Raw genomic sequence first — 24636 nt, 5'->3', positions numbered from 1 at the left:
GCATTAGCATTAGCACGTGTTGTGTTTCGTTCTGGATCTACTGATCGCAGGCCTCATTAATCTCAAATAACACACCTCAGGTTTATTTTTGACAAAAAATAAGGGGTAATTTTGACAAAATTGAATTAAATTTTTAAATATTCTCTATAATTTATCACATTATAGTGCTTTAATCTTTAACCAGGAAGTTTTGAAATGCTTTTATTTTGTACAAAAGTTTAAAAAGGCTCATAACAGCGGATCCATGTAACCTAGAGCTGTAATATTCAGCTGTTATCATCAGTCATCATCAGGTCAGTGTCTGCAGGGTTAGCAATGAACCGCCGGCTAAAGACAAAACTGAAGTCATTGCGTTTGGAAACAAAGACGAACTTCTCAAGGTCAACACATACCTTCAGTCTAGAGTCAAACAAATCAAAATCAAGTCAGGAATCTTGGTGTGACTCAAGAGTTAGTTTCAGTAGTCATGTCAAAGCAATAACTAAATCAGCATACTATCATCTGAAAAATATTTCAAGAATTAGATGCTTTGTTTCCAGTCAAGACTCTGAGAAACGTGTGCATGCTTTCATCACCAGCAGGGTGGGTTACTGTAATGGCCTCCTCACTGCTCCTAAACACACCATCAGACAGTGTCAGCTCATACAGAACCAGAACACATGAACACATCACACCAGTCCTCGGGTCTATACACTGCCTACCAGATATATTAAGGTTGATGAAGTATTATTACTGGTATATAAATCATTCCATGGGTTAGGACCTCAATATATTGCAGATATGCTCACTGAATATAAACCCAACAGATCGCTCGGATCATTAGATCACATCAGCTAGAAATACCAAGAGTTGGGTCTAAGCATGGCGAGTCTGCAATAACGAAGGGTTTTTTAAATGTTTTTTTTTTTGTACTGTATTGATCTGTCCACCTAAAACACATTATATAAAAAAAGAGGAATGGATGAGATGCTGGATATGGCATTTTGTTTGAATAAACATATGAAACCCAAATGTTACAATATACTAAATTAATTGATATATATATATATATATATATATAACTGTGGGTGGGTATAGTATAACTTGGTTTAAATCTACAACTACTTTACATAATTAAATACAAGCAATCAATCATTAATCTATAACCTTCTTAAACCAGTTTTGTTTTTTGTTAAATAACAGGTCAGTTTGGATGGGTGCTAAAAAATAAATAATCATAAGATGGTTTCAAATAAACAAAGTTACAATAAATAAGCTTTTGAACATTTAATTTACGTTTAGAAGATGAGATTTCAAATAGATCTACAGCACCATCAGCTCTTTACAGGAGTGTGTGTGGCTCTTAAAAGAGCCTTTGTGTGTGTGTGTGTGTGAGCGGCTGCGGCTCTACTTGGAGCTGGTGTACTTGGTGACGGCCTTGGTGCCCTCAGACACGGCGTGTTTGGCCAGCTCTCCGGGCAGCAGCAGACGCACGGCGGTCTGGATCTCTCTCGACGTGATGGTGGAGCGCTTGTTGTAGTGAGCGAGACGAGACGCCTCACCGGCGATGCGCTCGAAGATGTCGTTGACGAAAGAGTTCATGATGCCCATCGCCTTGGAGGAGATGCCGGTGTCAGGGTGAACCTGCTTCAGCACTTTGTAGACGTAGATGGCGTAGCTCTCCTTCCTGGACTTTCTGCGCTTCTTGCCGCCCTTCGCGGCGCTCTTGGTGACGGCCTTCTTGGAGCCTTTCTTAGGCGCGGACTTGGCTGGTTCAGGCATGATGAAATGATCTCAGAGCTGACGAGTCAGTGTGTGAACACAGGAGCGATCGTGAGGGTTTTATTCACTGCGCTATGCTAATTTAGAGGAAGCACTGGGTTCTTCTGATGGCCCGTTTTCGTTGGCCGAACCCGTAAACTCATTGGACAGCTCAAATCATCGTGAGCAGAACAGAGGCCAATCACAGGCGGTTAAATTCTATCCCCGCCCACCGCCCGATGTTTGAACCAGAGCCATTAATGTTTTTCAACGGCTCTGGTTTGAACGACTGTTTCTTTTGTTTCATTTCCGCTCTCTCTAAATAAGTCCGATCTTTCATACTCCGTTTCAAGCAATTGATTGATTTTGTTAAAAAACAAATACTTCTTATTTCCTTTGTTATATGTCACTGCTCGAAAAAAGTTAATACATAGTGATATTTTGATAAATTAAGCTGTTCAAGACATATTCTGCACCATCATTTTATAAAAAACCCATAAACACATTTGAAGGAGTTTTGCATAAAACCAATAATGGTCAGACTCCCTTTAAAAACAGATTTTCCTCAGAACTTCATAGATTCATTCATCAGTTTAAACTACAGGGGCAGCAAATAAAGCCCATTTCAGTGGGGGGAAGCAACAAAACATTGGTATGATTTCTGAACTTATTGTCATTTATTCAATCTGCTAATGAGAACAACTGCAGCTGAATTTGTATTTTAAAACTGTTCTTTTGAGAACGAAAATGAAATTTTTTCACATTAAACTGTAATTAAATAGTCATTAAGAATATGTTCTTGATCTAGAATTTTTTTTTATCGGTATGATTGACATTAACTCTTTAAGTGCGGGAGTGTGTGGCTCTTAAAAGAGCCGTTGGGTCTGTCAATATCTCCGGGTTTTAGGCGTTTAACCCCCGAAGCCGTACAAGGTGCGTCCCTGCCGCTTCAGCGCGTACACAACATCCATGGCGGTGACGGTCTTTCTCTTGGCGTGCTCGGTGTAGGTGACGGCATCGCGAATCACGTTCTCCAGAAACACCTTCAACACACCGCGGGTCTCCTCATAGATTAGCCCGGAGATGCGCTTGACACCGCCGCGACGAGCCAGACGCCGAATGGCGGGTTTGGTGATTCCCTGGATGTTATCGCGCAGAACTTTACGATGACGCTTAGCGCCTCCTTTTCCAAGCCCTTTCCCACCTTTGCCTCTTCCAGACATGTTCACAAGATCGTTGATTTAGTCAGATAATGACCAAGAATGAAGGACGAGGCTGAAGGCAGACCTTTTACTTGTGCTTACAGGACCTGACAGAAACCAGCGAGGCGTCACATGCACGCGCCCCTCCCCCCAAATATAGAGCGCGAAACATTTAACCGCCACTCCTGGAGGAGCCATTCCCTTGTTTTAAATAAAATATTAATATATATGTGTATATATATATATATATATATATATATATATATATATATATATATATATATATTCAGGTTAGTACTACTGAATATATATAAATATATATATTCAGTAGTACTGGTTAATAATGAATAGTGCTGTTCTACAAGCTCAACAAAGTAAACAGAGAGGGACACAAGTAATCAAATAAATCACAATATTGATAACAGTAAAATTGTGAATAGTGACAGCTGTGATATTATTCTATTTATGCCCCCCTGTGTATGTCCTATTCCGGTTCAAATTTACTCACATTTAAAAAAAACCGCTTATAAGCTTACATAATGAAAACACAACACCCTTTTCCCCTTAATGAAAATAGGCATATTGGAACAATTTAGTTTTGTTACCACTGGCTGTCTAATCCAAAAGCCCTCAAAATAAAACAGAAGTGGCCAATTGTATGTATTAGGAAACAACAGCATATGCTTATTCTTTCCCTTAATAATTGCATAGACCAACTTTTACTGATGTCAGATTTCACACACTGCACAGGACCTTGTCTTATATATATATATATATATATATATATATATATATATATATATATATATATATATATATATATATATATCGTTAGTGGAAATTATGTCGTTTATATTAAGTGATAATTATTGGCTGTTTGATCCAAATGCCATAAACTATAACCAAATAAAACATAAATGGCTAATTGTATATTTTAAGAAAAAGTATGATAGCGTGTCAGATCTTTCTAAATGCACGCCGCTAACTTTTACGGTTATATACTGCACGGAACATTGTTGCTTTATAACCAGCTGCTTTAAAGTGGAAATCATCTCTTTTAAAGTAAGTGGTGGCTCTTAAAAGAGCCGTTGGGGTTTGATGCGCGTGCACAGCAGCGGGGGCGGATTTAAGCGCGCTCTCCACGGATGCGGCGCGCCAGCTGGATGTCCTTGGGCATGATGGTGACTCTCTTGGCGTGGATGGCGCACAGGTTGGTGTCCTCAAACAGACCCACCAGATAAGCCTCGCTGGCCTCCTGCAGGGCCATGACAGCGGAGCTCTGGAAGCGCAGGTCCGTCTTGAAGTCCTGGGCGATTTCTCTCACCAGCCGCTGGAAAGGCAGTTTGCGGATCAGCAGCTCGGTGGACTTCTGATAGCGGCGGATCTCCCGCAGAGCCACGGTCCCGGGCCGGTACCGATGGGGCTTCTTGACGCCGCCGGTGGCGGGCGCGCTCTTCCGCGCTGCTTTAGTCGCGAGCTGCTTCCTCGGGGCTTTGCCACCGGTGGATTTACGAGCGGTCTGCTTGGTTCTTGCCATCGTTGCAGTTGCTGCAGTATTTCCTCTGCTTGTGCTAGAAATGCTGTTTCTGTTACACGCCTCCTGGTTTTATAGCATTGGACCGTCACGAGCTCAAGTGTCACGAAGATGTAGAGGCTTGTGATTGGCTAGTGTGTCACGTGTGTTAATGACTGCTAGCCAATGACTGCACGTTCCCTCTTTTCATACAAGCGGAGTGTTTCCCGCTCAAGACGCTTTGTTCTGTTACTTTGCTCAACCCTAAGCTATATGGGCTTTATTCTCAAATCTCACATTTCTGTATTTATTTGTTCTGAAATACTCGCCTTAATTCCCAGTGGTTGTGCAGATCTCGGATCAGAACAAAACCACATTACAGTCTGTATAAAAGCACTGCAGCCAGAAATGAAAGCATACTTGTTAGGGTTAGACCATCCGGATAGTAACTAAAGAGCAAAAAGGACCCACAGTAACATTAATTAGTTTCTGTTACACTAGAAATAATGCTATACTTAGCATGTCAATTGCCACATGGCAGCAATAATTTTTAAGAATTAATGAGTAAAATTTAAAATAAAAAAGTTTTATTTTTCTGTAAATAATGATTACACATTTTCTATAGCAACTAAAAAAAAGTGTAAACTGCAGTTGATGAGGGCAAGGATGAGGAGTCACACTGATGAGGAAGAGAAGGATAGGGTGACAGTGAAGATGATGAAGATTAGAACACTGACGTCTATGGTTGTTGCCCGAGAGCAACATTTGGATATGAAAAGTTACTTTTTATTGTGTTTCACATTAAAAAAAAACTGAATAAATGTGTTTAAGCATTCAGTTAAATATACTTTGAGTGAAAACATCAACTATTTTAAATTATCCATTTTAGTACTGTTACAACAAACTAAAATGAAAATGTTTAAATTGATATCATTTTAGGGTCCAATTGCATGCAGTATTTTTTTTTGTTTTTGATCATTTTGTGTAACTTATAAGATTGAAGTGAATAGATATTATTCCCTGGGTTTACAATTAACAACATTATTCACAAAACGAGTATAATACGTCCATGATGATTATTAGGAAAAAGCGCTCTCTAACAGATGGAATGAGTGGCTCTGAAAAGAGCCGTTGGTTGTCAGTGAGGGACCGGAGCACTATTTAGCCTTGGCGGGCTTCTCGGTCTTCTTGGGCAGCAGCACGGCCTGGATGTTGGGCAACACGCCGCCCTGAGCGATGGTCACTCCGCCCAGAAGCTTGTTCAACTCCTCGTCATTGCGCACCGCCAGCTGCAAGTGCCGGGGGATGATGCGGGTCTTCTTGTTGTCCCGAGCGGCGTTTCCAGCCAGCTCCAGGATCTCAGCGGTCAGATACTCGAGCACAGCCGCCAGATACACAGGAGCTCCAGCACCGACGCGCTCGGCGTAGTTACCTTTACGGAGGAGCCTGTGGACACGGCCGACGGGGAACTGCAGTCCTGCCCTGGACGAGCGAGTCTTGGCCTTTGCTCGGGCCTTGCCGCCGGTTTTGCCTCTTCCGCTCATATTATCAATTAGTCTCTAAAACCTTTACAGAAAAGAAAACAAAATGAAGTGCTGGAGCGTTTCCACATACTGTGTTTAAAGGAGAGCCCCAGTCGCTCATTGGCTTAGAGTCTGTAAATATTTAAACCAATCACTGAACTTCCCTCCAAAGCCCAACCCCCTTTCTGGCGGCAATACTTATGCAGTATAAATTAAGTATTTGACAGAAGAAATGGAACTATTTAAAATTTGTTTTTGAGACTATTCAAATAGTTACAAATATGAATTTTTAAAACTGTTACACCTTTCAAACACTGTATGTTACATATAGTTACATATTGTTTATGTTAATAACTATAAACAATCTAATTGTCAACACAGCACAAGACAACCTACTGTATATTACATATATAATTTGTATCGTATGTGTATCTATTGTATGTTGTTTTGTTATAAGGTACTGAGTAATTGTGCGCATTAGATCTGTAAATCTGATGTTTGCTGTAAATTGTTACACGTCCCATTGTGTCATGACTGCTATGTTGCTCAGAACTGCACCCAAGGATTTCACCCACTGTTGCACTTGTGTTAATGGTTGTGTGACAATAAAAGGATTTGATTTGATTCTGAGCACATTGACCCAATACTGTACAGAATTATGTTCCTATTGTAATACTGGAGTTTTACCACTGCTTATTGGTGTTTGTCTTGTCATAATTCTCCAATAGAGTTATGTGAATATATTCTGTACCATTAGTAGAACATTATTTGAACTATGATCACTGACAAACCCTCATAAGCTTTTGGCCATTTTTATGCATACAAGAAAAAAAGTTAGGTTTAAGTTTTTCAAAACTTATTTTAGATAAAAAAAGCATTTTCTATTGTTCTTTCAGATTATAAGTCCAAGAAGCTGAAAGCCAAATCTTGGTTATTTGTTTTCTAAACTAACAAATTGTTAATATACACGAGATTCGGAGTTTGCTCTTTACTCAGAGTAGGTGGGTGGCTCTTAAAAGAGCCGTTGTTGGAGAGAGTAACGTTAGATGTTTATCTCTTCTTGGGAGGTCCCCTTTTAGGCTTGGCGGCTTGGGGCTTTGCCGCCTTCGGTTTCGCCGCCTTGGCCTTTTTCGGGCTCTTGGCTGCTTTCTTAGCGGCTGCGGGCTTCTTCGCCTTCTTGGGGCTCTTCGTCGCCTTCTTAGCGGGCTTGGCGGCGGGTTTCTTGGCCTTCTTGGGCGATTTCTTAGCGGCTGCGGGCTTCTTTGCCGCGGCACTCTTGGGCTTCTTGGCGGCGGCGGGTTTCTTAGCCGCTGGCTTCTTCGCTTTAGGAGCCGCTTTCTTGGCCGCGGGCTTCTTCTTGCTCTCGGCTTTCTGCTTGTTGAGCTTGAAGGAGCCCGATGCGCCGGTTCCCTTGACCTGAACCAGTGTGCCTTTCGTCACCAGGCTCTTGATAGCGAGCTTGACGCGGGAGTTGTTCTTCTCCACGTCGTAGCCGCTGGCAGAGAGCGATTTCTTCAGCGCGGCGAGGGACACGCCGCTCCTCTCCTTGGACGCGGACACCGCTTTGACGATCAGCTCGCCGACGCCGGGACCTGCTTTCTTGGCTTTCGCGGCGGACTTCTTCTTGGGCGCTTTGGCCGGGGCGGCAGCAGCCGGGGCGGGGGCGGTTTCTGCCATATCTCTCTCTCTCTGATCGGATGATCTGCAGGATTTCACACAGTCTGCTCTCAGCAATGAATGATCAACGCTCGCGCGGCGCTGCGCCTTTAAACAACACATGAGAACCTCGTAGACTCAACCCGCCCGCTTTGTGTCTGTGCGCGTCCATGAGCCGCGGACTCTTGTGTTTTCTTCTCTTACATTTGGGCGAAAACTGGAGCGATTAAATGTTTTTTTGCTGTCAAAACAAAGTGAACAGCAAGCAGAAAGTCCGGACTTTCATTAGAGACTAAAATACTCGAGGATGAAACGTTTCTTTCGATTCTGTCAGATCAAATCCAAGGCGAGCATCAGCCGCGGGGGAAAGCCGCGTGTAAATTTGATGGAAAGTTTTACTGTAAAAGTGTGTAAAAGTCTGAAGGAGTCCTCTGTGTGTTCAGCTAACAGTCTGAAAGAGACTTTAATGAAATCGCCATCAGTGAGGGTCGTGAGGAGGCTTTGATACAGATGTTGTTTTGGGCCGCTTGAAGCACAAGAACCTCATCCCGAGTCTGACTGAGACTCTCAGCTTTGCCCTAATCATCATCATCATCATCATTAATATATACGCCCTGATCACAGTATTAATGTTTTAACTTGTTTTCATACGCTGATGTAGCCTACATCATTTAAATAAAACTGTAAATCGTAATTTATTTCTCATTTTTCGGCTTGTGAATGATGATTGTGTTAAAGCTCTGAATGAGTTTCTCATTTAAAGCAAGTGACTTATAAACAACTTCTTTTTCTCTATTTCTTATTTCCCTCCTTGTTCTAGCTTGTACTTTTCTTGACAATGTGTGAAACTTTTTCTGTATTTCTGTGTTTTCTGACCCATGACAGTATTTTTCTTTGCGTCATGAGAGCCCCATTTCTTTTCACAAGAACAACAGAAAATATATTAAACATAATCTCAAGTTTCACCATATTAGTGAGGATATTTTGTGCCTTACATGTGAAACCAAACATTTCTCGTTAACTCTGAGCCAAAACTGAGAAACTTCTCAATCTAAAACGACACTCTTTAGACATTGGTGTGCTTAAATGGATATTATTTTGCTATTGAAATTAATGCTATTTGCCTTCATTTTACCAGGGAATAAAATCACATTGAGATTCCAATCTCACAAGAGAGCCGAGGCCGAGAAGACAGCAGAGGATACACTTACACAGACAACTAACAAACAGACAGGGATGCGCAGGAAAATCACATTTTAAAACAATTGCAAATGTTGATAAATTTGATTTAGGTAGGGCTTGAATTCAGATTTGTGAAATTAAAACCTGCATTTTTAGCTGATTTTGCAACTCATTCCATGAAGTTGGGGCACTGTAACTAAAAGTAGTTTTTCCAAACTCTGTTTTTATTTTTTATATTCCTGTTCCTTTTATATTCCTATTCCTAACCTCGGCAGAGACTTTAAGGGACTCTGTGTAGGAATTTCTCCCATCTAGTGGTGAAATTGTATTTTGCATTCAAACAAATTGAAAACCGCCTGCTTTTTCAAATGCAATCTATAAACAGGATGTCTTCTAATAGCGCCGAGTGTTCCTTCGGGTGAACGGGTTTGTAATTTCACACAAACTTGACACAACAAACAAACGAATGTTACAGTATGAATTACTGACTGTGAAAAACATGAACTATACTGGAATAAGTAGTTATGCCTTCTTTATTCGTTATATTTTCTAAAGTATGTGCATAGATATCATCAACTTTTAACTATAAATATTCATCTGTCTATAAAATAAAGTACACAACCAAACAATGAAAAAAAGCTTGTAATTAAGACTGTAACATTGACTATACCAGTCGAGAAGAAAGCAGGTCTTTCTCCTGCATTAGCTCTATCCGCCTGGAGAAAGCTATCCCGACATTAACTCGTGTGTTTTGTAATCTCCGGTCATGTTTCCTTTTACAATCAATTTTTTTGGCTTTTCTGGCAACGAGGATTTGCAATGCAGCTTTTAATCGTCCCGGGCCGTGAAGCGCCTCTCGCCGCTCTGCTCCTCCGCCTCTGCTGCTTCAGTCCACTGAGGACATTTTTATGAATAAAAATATTGATTTTAAATAACGAAATGCATTAAAAAGTACACATTGTCCCTTTAATGAAGATTTCTCATGATTCAGACTGAGACAGCGCAGCAGTTTAATGATCCATGACAACAGAGAGAGCTTTAACCAATTGAAAATTTAATTAATGCAATACTAACTTCTCTAGAAATGTCATCAAAAATGAGAAAAGTTGGTCAAAATGTACACTTTACACAAACTGACCACCAACATCAAATTTCAGATGGCATCTTTATTTTTATCTCCATGGACCGCAAAGGATTGTGAGATTTCAAAAACAGCGAAGGATCGAACATCTCCGGAGACGCAGAGTTTCGGTCACGAACTGTGTTGTTATACGTAAAAGGGTTATTATTATGAAAGGACATCTATACTTTGCCAAATACATATGTAGTGGTAAATAAAGTTCAAGAAAAAAAATCTTACAGATCATTTTCTTGTTAGATTTTAAAAGGGTATTGATTTGAACATTTCATTTTGCAACACATTGGTTTTGGTTTTATATTTGGTTTCATAATATAGTATACCCTCAAATAAAATGGAAAAAATACTCTATTTTAGTAAATGACCCTGCTGACTCTAATCCTCATCACACCATCATCCGCCGCACCTGCTGGTTCACGCAGCTTCCGCCCTCGCGCTTCACACCGTCCAATAGCGTGTGAGGGAATTGTAACGACACTCCATGATTGGCTCGTTCACATGCCAGTCTTCTTAGAGCCGCTGTTTCCCGCCATCGCCCACCTTACCGTGCGCGCGCGCTGATCAGTGCACACCGGTGATATAAACCCACATCAGGTAATAAAGCGATTTATTTAATCTATTTCTATATTGGGCGGTTATTTTTGATATAATGGCTATAAGTGTTTTCTCGCTAAATGTAAAAGCTGTTTATTCAGATTTGTTTGTGAGAACTGGCAGTGTTTAATGTTTTATTCGGTAGTTTTATGATGTAACGTTACATTTACACTGTGTTTCTACAGTTACTGCGCGTGTGGAAAGTACTAGTTCGGTTTCCCGTTTACCCCTGTACACACCTGACCTGAGGTTACCTGTGTAATTCTGTGCTGTGTGTAGCCTAGCTGAGTTATTTAGTCGAGTTAACTTGTGTGTCTCAATTTACCAGATGTTTTTCTGTAGTTGTGGTGAACTCTTAACGCAAGTTAGCATGTTTAGCTGTGCGTTTGGTTTGACCCGGCTGATGCTGGAGTTAGTGAAGCTCCAAACGCCCAATCATGACGAATCTAAACGCGTACAACCCCGTCACGTGACTTCATCACAGCTGAACGCCACGTCATGCTACACTGGCGTGAATCCGTATTAATGGTTTTATACTCGTCTGGCGTTTATTCTGTTCTTTGTAGTTCATGTGGTTGTTAATAAAAAAAAAATAATGGTTTTATACACTTGGGTCCATTTTTCGAAACTCTTCACACAGTGATCCCAACATCAGTCTTTTTTCGCTAAATTGAAGAGCATTTATCGTCCCATTGGCACAAAATGCATTAAATGATATACATATTTCAAATTACATAAATTAATCACTCAGCTCTATGAAACTACAGGCTTCTCTGCACGTTTCTTAACGTTTATTATCTTTCCAAAACTATTAAGCTGCTGTTCAAAACCGAACAAAATACAACTGAGTTGGAGGAGTGCAGGGCCGAATAACATTATTCAGTAAAGTGTAATTAAGAGATCATGTTTGCGACAGATGCATATTTTAGCTGTGGTCAGTAGTGGTATTTTGTACAAAGGTAACGACTTGAGCATAATTTCACTGTGAACATAAGTCGCACATTCGACCCGCCGTTATGCTTACTAATGCTATCGGCCTGATGATTCATAGAGGCATTTAATGAAACCAGAAACCTGTTTTCATTTTAATTAAAAGCTACTGAATTCTAAATTGGAGTTTTGTGGCATTTAGTTTGTATGTTTTACATTCATTTTTATGTAAATGTTCTTTATTTAAACTATTATCTTTAACTGGGTCAAAAAAATGGGCCCTGATTAATCGTGACCTTCATTTGAATGTTTCTTAAAATCCCAACTTTGACCTTCTGCTGTCTGTTTGTGTCATCGACGGCATAAGAGATCCTGTTTTACAGCCCGAACCGGAAGTTTTGAGCTGAAGCGCCCGTGTCGTGGGAATAATGTCAAGAAATGCTGCTCTTTCCTCACACGAACACACACTCCTGTCGGTTCTTTTCAAATGAATAGTTTCGCATTTCTCAACTTTGCTGAAAATCATCTCTGATCGAGTTCACTGGTCTTGCTTCACCGATCTTCGAATGTGGCGCGTTTGAATGTTTAATCTGATGTCACTTCCTGTTTTGGTCGTGTGTCTGAAGCAGGTGATCGTCGTCATGGAGATGCAGGTGTGTGACGAGGCGATCTGCACGTCGCCCGTAGACGACAGCAAAACCAACCTGATCGTGAACTACCTTCCGCAGAACATGGCGCCGGACGAGCTGAAGAGTCTGTTCGGCAGCATCGGCGACATCGAGTCCTGCAAGATCGTACGGGACAAGATCACGGGTACGAGAAGTTACGCCTGCCGCTCAATCGGGCCGGTGGTGTATATCGTCACCGCGGTACAAAATGTCAACCGTAACAGATTTGTTTATTCCCTGTACACCGCGACATGCAAATAAGTGGGCGTGGTTAACTCACGGGCGTGAGACACTGAATACTGTCAAACATGGAGAAAGCAGATCAAGCGGATCCACAAAGGAATTGTGTTTTCTGAAGGGTTGTTGTTGTTAACGAGATGTTTTTTGGCTGATCTCATGAAGTAGCGTATGTATGACATGCCAATTCGTATTTCCATTTTTGGCGTGCTATCAAGACGCATAATCGCTTTTCAGCGTGTTTATGAACGCCGTTGACTTAACGTTATTACTGTATATATAAATATATGACTTACCTCAACCCCGTCCCTAAACCTACCCGTCACTGGGGTTAATGGCATTTACGACTGTTCCCTCATCATCCTAGGAAAGAAAAAGATCGCTCCCCAGATGTAGATCTACATTTTGCTTCGTTTCGCGCAGACATTTGACGACGTGTACATGCACGCGGAATCACTCGGACGTTAATGGCGTAGACATACACGCGGATAGCTCAAAATGCGTAGAGATACTTGACTCGAAAGTGGCGCTGTATGTTTACGCAAAAGTCATGATGTCATGTTGTTTTTGGGGAAAGGCGCAGCCTACAGTTTAGAGCAGTGCACGCTTGCAACGGGGAACGCATTCATTAACCGTTCATTTATCAATACCGAACGTAACGAATAGAAATACCCTGTATAGTTATCTACATCTTTCCGTCTCTCATCATAACACGCTAACAGTTTGCCGTGGTAATGAACAACTGATTGTTAAAGTGAATGTATAATCCTGTATCCATTTTGGCAAAATGATTAAATATGCTGTGCGAGTTATATATTTCTAACTCCAAACAATTAGCCACCGAATCAGCTGATTAAACCTTCCTTTGATTCGCTACGTGACTACAACCTGACAATCTCATTTTATGGATGCAAAAGATGTGTGTGTGCACACGCACAGAGCGAGGGATATGTGTGTGTGTGTTTTCCAGGATATGGTCAATCACAAACGATTATTTAAATCATTATTTCATGACCTGATTAAAGACATCAGTAAACACCTAGATATTGATAATTCATCAAACTAGTACTGGGTTAACTAATGTAAGTAAAGGTCTTCCACAAGTAATCAGTCAGCAATACAATAAGAATAAGGAAACGAATTACTAACAGAACCGACATATTATAAATACAACAGAACAAATGAAACAAACAGTGCTTCAGGTGCTAACCGTGCCGATCAGATCATACGAAACTGAATAAAGTAATCAGATCACTGCGGAGTCTTCACTGTATAATTAAATATAGATTAATCCTTATGACAATTACAAAAGTTATTCAGTCGAGAGCAGTGAGTGATTTTATCTTTCAGATCTGTAATGTGTGTGTGTGTGTGTGTGTGTAGGTCAGAGTCTGGGTTACGGGTTTGTGAACTATGTGGAGCCCAAAGATGCAGAAAAGGCCATAAGTATTTTAAATGGACTCAAACTGCAGGCCAAAACCATCAAGGTAAGATCCGTCTCCCAGTGTGTGTGTGTGTGTGTGTGTTCAGGTGCCTGTTCCAGTGTGTGTGTTGTCACCTTTATTTAAATAGCACTTTACAATACATATTGTATCAAAGCAGCTGCACATTGATAACTATAATAATACTAAAGTTTGTTTTTAGAAGAAAACTGCGTCAACGCGCTAGAGAAAATAAATAAACGAGCGCACGGGTGGTGCGTTAACAGGCTAGCGAGTTACTAGCGTGTTGTGCTGACAGAAGCTAGCGGTGTAAGGTTAATCTGAGTTGTTGGCTAAGATGTATTTAGTAGTATAAACAACTAGAAATGATGGTTCGAAAAAGAAAGAAATACGAAGCTAATACGAGGTTTAGACGGAGCGTTCAGCCTTGGAGCAAACAAACACACAGCCCAGCAGGCAGACAGAAGCAATCGATCCAGGTGTGTGTGTTCAGGATCCTGTCCCAGTGTGTGTGTGTGCGTTGTCCAGGTGTCGTTCGCTCGCCCGAGCTCCGCCTCAATCCGCGACGCTAACCTGTATGTGAGCGGCCTCCCGAAGACCATGACCCAGAGCGAGCTGGACCTGCTGTTCTGCCCATTCGGCCGCATCATCACCTCCAGGATCCTGCTGGACCAGCTCTCAGGTGTGTGTGTGTGTGAACTACTTTGCAACCAGTTCATCTGTGTTTACTGACACTGACAAAGACGACAGACAAGGAAAGATGAACAGTTTTGTGAGTTTGCTCGGTTTCTGGTGAATAATGTGACGCTGCATCTGAACCCTGGAAACCCTCGTCACACACTTTGGCAATGGGATCGCCATTGGCCAGTAAATCTTATTTAGTTTACTCACCAGAATAATAGATACTATGGGGTCATGAATATTAATCACGGTCAGCATTCGCTCAAACTGATTTGCTAATCAAACCGTGGGCGGGAGTAGGTGAGCGCTAGCGTTTGCACATTCGTTCCGCCACTAGCGACGGTGGGCTCCTTCACACTAGAGTTTAGCAAATACGCTGCTTTCTGTTTTGGTTTGGACCAAGAGAACGGAAACACAACTGTTACACATCCTAAATCTGCTGTAATAAATACAAGCGTGATCTCTACTGCGTTATTTGAGGTTGTGATTGCAGAATAAAAACTCAAAGTCTATTTTTTTCAGTTGTTTAAAGCAACATAATTCGAGTTAATATTAGCACTCTCACTATTTTAGCTTTTGAGAGAAGCGTCTTTTTCCACCAGTTGACTGACGGTCTTTTGATTTGTGCTTCCATGAGTGCAATAATTCAAATGAAATGTAAAAAAAAAAATTCTAAGCAGTTGTGATTAATCACGATTAACATGGCAAAGTTAACATCACAGCAGGATTTACATCGCAATCAAATGCATTGTGGTGTATGTTTTTGTTTTTTGTTTATTATGTGTGAAGTGTGTTATGGTATTTGGTGTCTAAATCTCGTGCCCTTCGAAGGCAGAGCAGTACTAATGTGCTGTGTGTGTGTGTGTGGTGTTCAGGCGTGTCGCGAGGCGTGGGCTTCATCCGCTTCGACCGGCGCTCGGAGGCCGAGGAGGCCATTAAAGGGCTGAACGCCCAGAAGCCGCCCGGATCCACTGAGCCCATCACTGTGAAGTTCGCCAACAACCCCAGTCAGAAGAGCCTGCCGTGTGTGTCGGCCGGCAGACGCTACGCTGGAGCGCTAATGCACCCCGCACACAGATTCAGGTATTCCCTCTCCCTTACGCACCCGGAGCACAGATTCAGATATTCCCTCGCTCGCTCGAGTCGGAGCTGCTTCACTGAGTCTGTGTGTTTATTGCAGGCTGGACAACCTCCTCAACGCCTCCTACGGAGTCAAAAGGTACATGTGAGTCTCATGACGCTTCTAACACAGGACCATACACTAGTAAGAGGTCGTATTCAACTCAGACTGCCCTCGGCCTAACCCTCGGCAGTCGGGCCACATCACAAAACGTAATTAATACATTTAAATGGGTCCTGTCATTGTCTTCGTCATGTTTGACCCATAACCGTAATAAGATTGTGACAGCAAAAACTACTAGCATAGCTATTTTTAGACAAATAAACTGTCAGGAGTTTCTAACCCTAACTTAGAACAAATAATAAAATTGAGCAATAGAACAATCACGCTTTCCAGTTATTTATTTTCTCTACTTGTAAATTACAGTTAAAGGGGGGGTTGACTGCGATTTCCCTTTTTTCAGTTTAATTAGTGTGTAATGTTGCTGTTGGTGCATGAACAGTATCTGCACAGTTACAGCGCTGAAAGTTCAGTGTAAGCAGAGATATCGTCTTTTAAAAATCAGGAAGTATAATTGCCTACAAAAGCGACTGGATTGGGACTACAGCTGGGTTATGGTACGTCACTAACCCACACATTTGCATCAACCCTCCCTCTGGAATATGGAGGAAAATGGTCATATTTCTGCTGCTCGTCGAGTGTGTTGTTCACCCAGCTGTCAGGTCTCCTGTGTTCGGCTTCCCACGGACGCTGTACTTCGTCAACAATGGATACAGTTTGTGTTTGATTATATTCCTGAAAATGACGATCGTGATCTAGCTCTCTGTGCTGCGCATTTTACGAGAGACCGCTTCCAGAATCTCCACGAGTTCAACACCGGATTCAACAAGAAACTGTTCCTAAAACATGAAGCAGATCCGACTTTAAAACCAGAGGCAGCAGTTGTTGAACACAACCTGTAAGTAGGCCAAGACTTCATCATTTTAAATGTATTTGCATGTATAATTCCAGACGTAGCCTTGTGTTTTATTTTTTCAAATGCCAGCGCTGCCTTTATAGCCACTAGGCTATTAGTAATGCTATTGTGTCTACGACAAACGCGTACAAACATTATGGACCCAATTTTCTATAAGTACTAATGTTTTAAACGTATTTTTAATGTATATATGCTCCATGACGTTATTTTTGATTTGATCAAGAACGCAAACTTGCCACCGCTGTTTGAGTATGACATTAGTAGCCAGTCAGTTGCTATTGTGTAAAACAAACGTGCATAACGTTAGAAAATGTAGCAAATTATCATTCAGAAGCGTTTATTAAGAGCCGTGTGTGGTGAGGTTCTGCTCGACTCTCTTCATCGCGGGTTTCTCGGTCTGATTCTGCCTCAAACTGATACTGCAGTTCGACACATATTTACATCTGGACCGGAGCTCACGTTTCGCCCGTAAAGGTAACGGGCGTTAACCTTCCGGACAACGTGAGCAACAGTTTAGCCAATCACAACACACCGGGCCAAACTAACCAATCTGAGTCCACTGCCTGTTTCTGAGGGAGTGTTTTCATAGACTCAGGAAGTCAACCGCTCGTTCGAGGACAGAGGAGAGCGCGGCTGACGATAAAGCTGAAGTTTATGAAAAATAAGACTTTTAAAAAAAAGATGTTATATTGCACCCCATAAATACAATCATGCAAAGAAAAAAAGCAGTCAACCCCCCCTTTAATCAAATGTAAAATAGCACTGCATAGTCTTCACCGTATAATTAAATCTAGATTAATCCTCGTTAAAGTTACAAAAGTTATTCAGTCGAGAGCAGTGAGTGATTTTATCTTTGTCTTTTGTTGTGGGATTAACATTAGCAGGAATATTAGGCCACTGTCACTTTAAGAGCTGCACGGATCCAATACACTGTTACACACGTTTTTTTGGGGGGGGGGGGGGGTTTTCAACCGTATTTTTTATTATTCATTAATTGCTGTTTGTGAAGGTCTGAGGTGATGGGTATGTGCTGCATGTTATTGAATCCTGGAACAGTCCAGAGGTTTGCTGTTCAGCTGAACTCTGTTTCTGGCTGCAGATTCTCTCCCGTGTCCATCGATGGAGTCGGGTTCCCTCACGCCGCTGGCTGGTGTATCTTCGTGTATAATCTCGCCCCGGACGCGGACGAGAGCGTCCTCTGGCAGATCTTCGGCCCGTTTGGCGCCGTCATCAACGTCAAGGTCATACGAGACTTCGGCACAGACAAGTGCAAAGGCTTCGGCTTCGTCACCATGAGCAGCTACGAGGAGGCGGCCGTCGCTATCGCTAGTCTGAACGGGTACCGGCTCGGGGAACGGGTTCTGCAGGTGTCCTTCAAGACCAGCAGAACACACACGGCCTGAGCCCAACACGGCCAATATTTCAATATTTTCTACTGTTTGTGTTCTTAAAGTGGTTTAATTTTAAAAACATCTGTTTCAGTGGAGTAACAGCCATTGTAACTTTGAGTGTTTTGTTTTCGAGTCGTCTTCTATTTTAGATTTCTACATTTCTCTGGTCTAAGTGCTTTAAAGTTCATTTACTAATTTAGTTTCTTTAACATTGACTTGTGAGTTTTGTGTTTTTTTTAAGTTGTTTTTTTTTTCTTTGTTGCATAATGTTACTTAACGTAAATTGTTTACTTTATGTAAAAAGGCCAGAATTCCTAAAGCGATTATATATGGTAAAAAAAAAGCTTGGAAGTTTAAAATAATCTATTTTTATAAAAGAGAAATTGAAACAATTGTACTGGATCTGCTGGAGTTTTTTGACATGATTCTCTGTGTGACATTAATGAAGATCAGAAAACCATCACATTTACATTTGTTGATTTAACTGATACTTTTATCCAAAAACAAATCACCGTGATTCCTCAAACACGGAGAGTTCAGAGTTCAGACACTTTTTTCTTTTTAAAATAAATTCACAGAATATGATTATAGAGCTTGTGGGAAAAAGTCTGTAGATGTTGGACATCTTTTACATGAGAATCACTCTCTCATAAAGTCCAGTGACTCTTTCCCAGTGTTATTAGTGGCAGTGAAACACTGACCCCTGCTGGTGTCTACAAACACACACTTTATGAGAGAATCGCACCCTCACTTTCCTTTGTGATTGAAGATCAAACATCTCTGAATATGTATTTTAAAACTTTTGATGTTTTAAGTGAACTAATTTGGTCATTTGAGAATTTATTTTTTGTATTTAAAGATTAGTTTTGTCAGTATTATGTGATTTGAGTATTTTTACAAGTTCTTCATGAGTGTTTTCTCTTCAGGGTAGTATTTATTGTCTTAACTACAACATATTTGGTATCAGCCACTAGATGGCGCTTCGGTAGCGCGGCCGCCATATCGGGGTGAAAATGCCAACTGGAGTTACTGGACAACAGCACAGATAACAGTTTTTTGAGGTAGTTTTTTCTTGCATTAGTGAGTATTTCCACTGTATGCAACTTTACACGTTTACTACTGTTATTAGTTACCAACTCCACTAGGCCTGAAATATATTTTGGACGTTTTAATCCCCTGGATCATGCTACAAACATGATGATCATTGATGTGCTGTGTCCGTTATCCTATAACTAATTGCCACTTTGGACATTGGCTGTGTTTTTTTGTTTGTTTACATGGTCTTGCGTCATTAATATAAGATGGGCTAGTACTGCAAAAAAAAAAAAAAACTGTTTACTGTAAAGCTATTCTGTTGCTGTTATTTATTTATTGTCAAACATTTACATTTTAGTACAACATTTATTTGCTGAATTTATTTCATTGATAACTTATTTTTGTAAGTAACGTTATGTGTACCTCCCGGGAAACGGTCTATGTTATTATAACTTTATGAACTGATATCACTTTATTCTTAATGTGGAGAGTAATATAATGAATTAAATCCTTGAACTTCCCTGTCTTAAGTTATGGGGGTAAAAGCCCAATTAAGTAGCAACTTCTTTTTTTAACTGCTATAAAGTTAACTGTTGTTCGTTAAATAATCACCTAGCCTAATTATTTCAACCTAAAAATGATCTCTGTACTGGACTAAATATATATATGTATATTATATGACTGCCGAGTCGCTTTCACCCCGGAATGGCGGAGCGTAGGGCCGCTGCTGCTGCTGGCGCTGCTGTTGCAATGGGACGTCTATTGGCTTTCACTTCTTGTCAATATACGTTCTTTGTTATTACCGACTGCACCTTTAAATCCTCTTTTTGAGATATGAAGTGTTAAAGGGATATTCACCCAAAAATTAAACTTGTAGTTTCTATCTTCTGTTCAGCAAAAAAGATATTTGAAGATTGACAGTAACCAAACAGTTTGATAAAACTCACGGCCTTCCAGAATAGGAAAGTCGAAGAAGTTCATCAAATTGTTTCGTATGAACATCAAAAAAGTTACACACTCTCTCTCTCTCTCTACAACACACACACTATCTATCTCTCACTCTCTCTTGCTTACACACACACACACACACACACACACACACACAATAAGAAACTCAAACATGATGCAAATGATGCCAGACGTTTCTAACACTTTAACTGCATTTCTCTTGAGTTTTGTGTGAAATGTCACCTGGGCTGATGCCGATTTAACTATATTCACCTGCATGTTCAAGCTGAAGGTTTCGGTTATTGATTTATAGTCAATCTAAATCACTTTTTCTCAGCTGTGAACCACAGATTTATATTTCACAGATATAGTCCTCACATATACTTTAAACAGGATTGATCAAGCTTTTTCTACTATAGTCAATTAAATAAAGTTATATTTAAAATTTATTATCAAAGTTTGACATTCAAATATGCATAAAAATACATTTTCAATATATATAAAGATATATAAAACACGATTGAATAAAACTGGACGCATTTTCCACATTAGATGTCAGTGAAGCTCCACTGGGACACATTGGCTGGATTTGGGATTTGCAGATTTTCTCTCAAATATTTCAAGCACACACATTTTTTTTTTATTACACATGCAAACCACATTCTGACATCCATACCAACACACACATAGCTGCAAGTGTTTATCCAATTGGCTATATAATGTGCAGAAAACAGGAATTAAGCGAGTATTTATATTATAGGCCAAACCTGAGAAAATGGCAGCATCTGGTAAACAATGTCAATTTTGAAGCGATGAATAAAAGAATGAAAGCCTATTAACAAGGATTGCATTATTTTATAGTTGAATGACCCTGGGATAAAAAAAAAAAATAGGTTTCAATGGGGGCAATTTTGTCTAAAAGGTCCTGAGTGGAGCTATTTATGTTTCTAGTGCAATATAGCTTTATTAAAGGAAATGGGGGTAAATTAGTAAAATTCAAATAGAAATACACACCAGTGCCAAAATGAATTGGCATTAACAGGCAAAGTGATCCTAAAAAAAACAAAACTGAAAGAGACCAAAATGCCCATAAGGTCACCCAGGAGTTAACATCTGGATTCATCATCCATACTCTGGTTCATTGGGAAAGCAGGAGACTGTGGTCTGGTCATTTGTCCCGGTCGAGGCCGGAGTGAAACACCGCAGGGTTAAAGGAGTCTCTGGGATACGGAAGGTCCCGCAGGAGCCGGATGTCCGCCGGCGGCCGCAGGGTCATCGGGACGAACCCAGACGTCAGGAGCGGCGGGAGGAAGTTCGGTGTGGGATAGAGTCTCAGCGGGCCGATGGCGAACCCAGGGTTAAACCCCAACATCCCGTCGCTGAACGAGGGAGACGAAGAAGAGTGCAGCGGAGAGAAGGCCGAACTGGAGTGTCCTCGCGACCCGCCGGCTCCGCTTGACCTCTGACCCTCCCGGGTGCCGAGCAGCAGCTCGATGGCCTTCACCACGTCTCCCGATCCGGCCTCCAGCGCCGAGTCCAGCGCGTCCCGCTCCACCTGAGGGAAGATCTTCATCAGGACGGCAGTGGGGGTTCGTCCGGGAGCTTCCCACTGTTTCTCCGACTCCAGATCCGCTCCAGGAGACGGCTCACTCTTTCCTGAGGTGAAGATCGCCTGATCCACCAACCCACTCAACATGCTGCATTTCTGAAGGCTTTTCTCTGCAAGAATAAAGCACAGTTTGCTGATGACAGATTCTTCAAACACTGTAGTGGGAAAATCAGCTCTCCGCATTCACACTGTCCCTGTTTCAGAAGAGCTCAGATCTAACCCTAAGGCGACAATCACACTGCTTTCTGAACTATTATTATAACAGTTTTTAACACTTTCGGATACTGTTCCTTCATTAATGAATAACTACACAGAGAAAAAGGAGTAACGCACTATTAACATTCTACTAACTATTATTAAGAAACAAGAAACGACTTCCCTGAGAGAGTGGAAACCAAGCGTGCCGCACAAGCCCTCCAAAGTGAAGCCAAAACGTCTCGATCGCCCCCCAGTGGCCGGTCCTAGTATAGCTCATAAACCCCGCCTCCCCATGTTATTCAATGGGACGCGAGACCAACTAAACAATTAAATTACACTTCACATATCCTTTTTCCAAAGATAGTTTCCGTCATTTACTGTAGTTTATGTCACGTTGATGTAATTTCAAGTGTTCGTTTTTAAAATAAGTTTGTTTTTAGTTAGTTATGTGATGATAAAAACGGTGCTGTGACATCATGATTGACAGGTTCTCTGTGCGAGGTAGTCACTGAAGCACCAGCGGATTTTTTCATAATGTTGATTATGTGGTCAGTAGTTGTATTTACCTTATTTTAACGAGGTTCTGCAATCAGCGGACACCATTGGAGAAGAATCAAGCAGACAGAGATACTTAATGACAGTGTGGGGCGTGTGCTTGCGTTTGATTCAGCGCGAAGGAGGGCGCGGCCTTGATTTCGCGGCTTTACTTCCTGGTCACGACTGCGCATGACTGGTCCCGAAACATGCAAGTGCACAGACTCGGGTCCCAAGATGTCAGCGTCATATCGAGACACTGGCGGCTTCAGTTCTCTCCTATGGAAAAGAGCGAAGGGGCGTCGTCCATCTTTTTTTACAGTCTATGGTGGGAATGAGTATCGCTTCGCTAGATGCTAACGAGGGAAACTCCTTTTCTCAGAATATTGAAGCCTTTAGTTAAAAAACCATACTAGAGCAGCGATCTGAGCGTGCTCATTGGACGTACTGCACTACCTATGGCAAAGCAGTGTGTCTGTGTGAGCCAATCGGTTAGGGTTAGGGTTAGGGTTAGGGTTAGGGTAATACCCTAACCAATTTTAGGTTGGGGTCCCTGGTGTTTAGGAGGGAAGTGTTTTGGCTGGCTAGGCTGAAACGCATTTTCTGTTGGCGACTCGATGTAACAGAGCTGGAGCGTTTGGGCAGGAGCGTTGTGTTGCATTGACTTCTGTGCCGCTGTGAAAGGCTCAAGCGCAGGGCCAAAGAGAACAGTGGTGGAGATCGGAGAATCAAGGAAGGCGGTTCTGTCCACTAGGCTGACCATGGCTCTCCCGATGGCCTTCGTGCGCAGGGCCAGGTCTGTAGGCTGTGGAGATCCCGAAACGGGGATGGGTCGACTCGTCCATAGACCGGAGGAGTTTGGCCTGAAATACGAGGACCGCCATGTAGCAGTTCAAGCGTGGGCACTAATGGCTTCAATATCCGGAGAAAAGGAGTTTGCCGCATAAACGTCTGGCAACAGCATACGAGTAAACGCTTCGAAAGGGAACTCTAATTAACGCATTAGTGAGTAAGAGCGCCCAGTCGGATGTGGAACTTCACTATTAGCTAATCAATATCTACTATTTTTTTCATACCTCCCAGAGAACTATATATACAGGTTCATAATTAATTTTAATAATGCATACTGTATAATATAAGGTAATGGTAACCCATTAATAATGAATCAAGTGTCACTACATTCTTCTAAAGGAACTACTAATAATTTGGATCAGTAGATCATGGGAAGATCACGGGAACATACTAGTAATGACTAAAGTGTTCCCAAATCCAACGGAAGGAAAAACTTACAAAAAAACTACAAATTACAAAAAAAAACAAAAAAAAAAACTCAAAAGCTTAAAGACTTCAGTCAATATATCAAGCTTTTCACTTTAGAATACAGAACCAAATAATTAGTAGTTTGTTTAGAAGAGTGTAGAAACACTTGAGTCATTACTAGTGGGTTACCATTACCTCATATTCAACATTATGCTTTATTCATGTTAATTATGAACCCGTAGTTCTCTGGAAGGTTAGAAAAAGTAATTGATAAGCTAATAGTGAACTAGCCTACCACATTCAACTGAGCGCTATTACTTACTAATTGGTTAACCAGTTTCTTGTTAGTTAGAATGTTAATAGTGTGTTACTCATTTGTTCCGGTGTAGTTATTCTTTAATGAAGGAACAGTATTATAAAGTATTACTCTTTTCTATTATTATTTGTAGAAGGTTTATATGTTTCTTATATTGACAAAATTATTCTTAATAGGTTATATTAATAGTTTTGCTGTTATTGTTGAAAAATTACCTATAGCCTATACACAATAAAAAGCTATCCTTTAACTTTAAAACCGATTAAACACGAATCTACTGACTGAATCGGTCCACATATTAACCAAAACACCATTAAAACAGCATCTACCGTCCGGCCTGGAGGCGTCGAACGCGCTCAGCGCTGCTCTGGAGACGCTCGCGCCGCCCTGCGTCGCTCCTGCCGCGGGGTAGATCACCTGCAGCTCCTCCTGCGCCTGCTGCCTCCGCAACGCCACCTGAGCCGCCATGACGCGCTGCCTCTCTGCGATCAACGCGCATTTGACGCACGCGCAGTCGCGCCAGCGGCAGAAGCGCTTGTGTCCCTTGAGAGCCGAGACCATCCCGTGATTCCGGCAGCGCGCGCACTTCGGGCTGCGCGGGAAACTCCTGTCGCCCTGCCGGAGGAGGAGCGTCGCGTGCGGCGCGAGAAACGAGAGGCGCGCGCTGCTGGAGTCCATCACTGCGCGCACGCGTGTTGAGTGTGAGTGTGTGTGTGAGTGTGTGTGCCGCTGAAGGGGAATGA

The 24636-nt window shown here is 41.6% G+C and overlaps 7 protein-coding genes across 11 annotated transcripts; 1 reads left to right on the top strand and 6 right to left on the bottom strand.

Moving 5' to 3' along the window:
* Positions 1–1251: 1251 nt before the first annotated feature.
* LOC120480149 (histone H2B-like) lies at positions 1252–1880 on the bottom strand. The gene has a single exon (XM_039673113.2). The coding sequence runs from the start codon at positions 1759–1761 to the stop codon at positions 1387–1389; it is 375 nt and encodes a 124-aa protein (XP_039529047.1). The 5' UTR covers positions 1762–1880; the 3' UTR covers positions 1252–1386.
* Positions 1881–2247: 367 nt separating this feature from the next.
* Positions 2248–3152, bottom strand: LOC120480153 (histone H4). Its single transcript, XM_039673116.2, has one exon. The coding sequence runs from the start codon at positions 2961–2963 to the stop codon at positions 2652–2654; it is 312 nt and encodes a 103-aa protein (XP_039529050.1). The 5' UTR covers positions 2964–3152; the 3' UTR covers positions 2248–2651.
* A 794-nt stretch (positions 3153–3946) lies between these two features.
* LOC120480142 (histone H3) lies at positions 3947–4525 on the bottom strand. The gene has a single exon (XM_039673105.2). It carries the CDS (start codon positions 4477–4479, stop codon positions 4069–4071), a length of 411 nt encoding a protein of 136 aa, XP_039529039.1. The 5' UTR covers positions 4480–4525; the 3' UTR covers positions 3947–4068.
* A 990-nt stretch (positions 4526–5515) lies between these two features.
* LOC120480145 (histone H2A) lies at positions 5516–6018 on the bottom strand. Its single transcript, XM_039673109.2, has one exon. It carries the CDS (start codon positions 5997–5999, stop codon positions 5613–5615), a length of 387 nt encoding a protein of 128 aa, XP_039529043.1. The 5' UTR covers positions 6000–6018; the 3' UTR covers positions 5516–5612.
* A 995-nt stretch (positions 6019–7013) lies between these two features.
* Positions 7014–7878, bottom strand: LOC120480126 (uncharacterized). The gene has a single exon (XM_039673085.2). It carries the CDS (start codon positions 7755–7757, stop codon positions 7029–7031), a length of 729 nt encoding a protein of 242 aa, XP_039529019.2. The 5' UTR covers positions 7758–7878; the 3' UTR covers positions 7014–7028.
* A 2537-nt stretch (positions 7879–10415) lies between these two features.
* LOC120480125 (ELAV-like protein 2) lies at positions 10416–18395 on the top strand. 5 transcript variants are annotated; one of them, XM_039673079.2, is made up of 7 exons: positions 10416–10548; positions 12108–12291; positions 13767–13870; positions 14354–14507; positions 15382–15589; positions 15687–15725; positions 17702–18395. In XM_039673079.2, the coding sequence occupies exons 2-7, from the start codon at positions 12120–12122 to the stop codon at positions 18003–18005; spliced, it is 981 nt and encodes a 326-aa protein (XP_039529013.1). In that variant the 5' UTR covers positions 10416–10548; positions 12108–12119; the 3' UTR covers positions 18006–18395. The 5 variants fall into 5 exon arrangements, with proteins under 5 accessions (XP_039529013.1, XP_088985805.1, XP_039529014.1 ...); XM_089129679.1 differs by having other exon boundaries at positions 15687–15731; XM_039673080.2 differs by having other exon boundaries at positions 10464–10548; positions 12105–12291.
* A 1999-nt stretch (positions 18396–20394) lies between these two features.
* On the bottom strand, positions 20395–24636 carry LOC120480123 (doublesex- and mab-3-related transcription factor A1). Its single transcript, XM_039673078.2, has 2 exons — positions 24223–24636; positions 20395–21695 (listed from the first exon to the last, which is right to left on the bottom strand). The coding sequence occupies exons 1-2, from the start codon at positions 24569–24571 to the stop codon at positions 21145–21147; spliced, it is 900 nt and encodes a 299-aa protein (XP_039529012.2). The 5' UTR covers positions 24572–24636; the 3' UTR covers positions 20395–21144.

The sequence above is a fragment of the Pimephales promelas genome, chromosome 1, assembly GCF_988280905.1.
Source record: "Pimephales promelas chromosome 1, fPimPro1.hap1.1, whole genome shotgun sequence".
Taxonomy (NCBI): Eukaryota; Metazoa; Chordata; class Actinopteri; order Cypriniformes; family Leuciscidae; genus Pimephales; species Pimephales promelas.
This window is presented reverse-complemented; position numbering and strand designations above follow the sequence as displayed.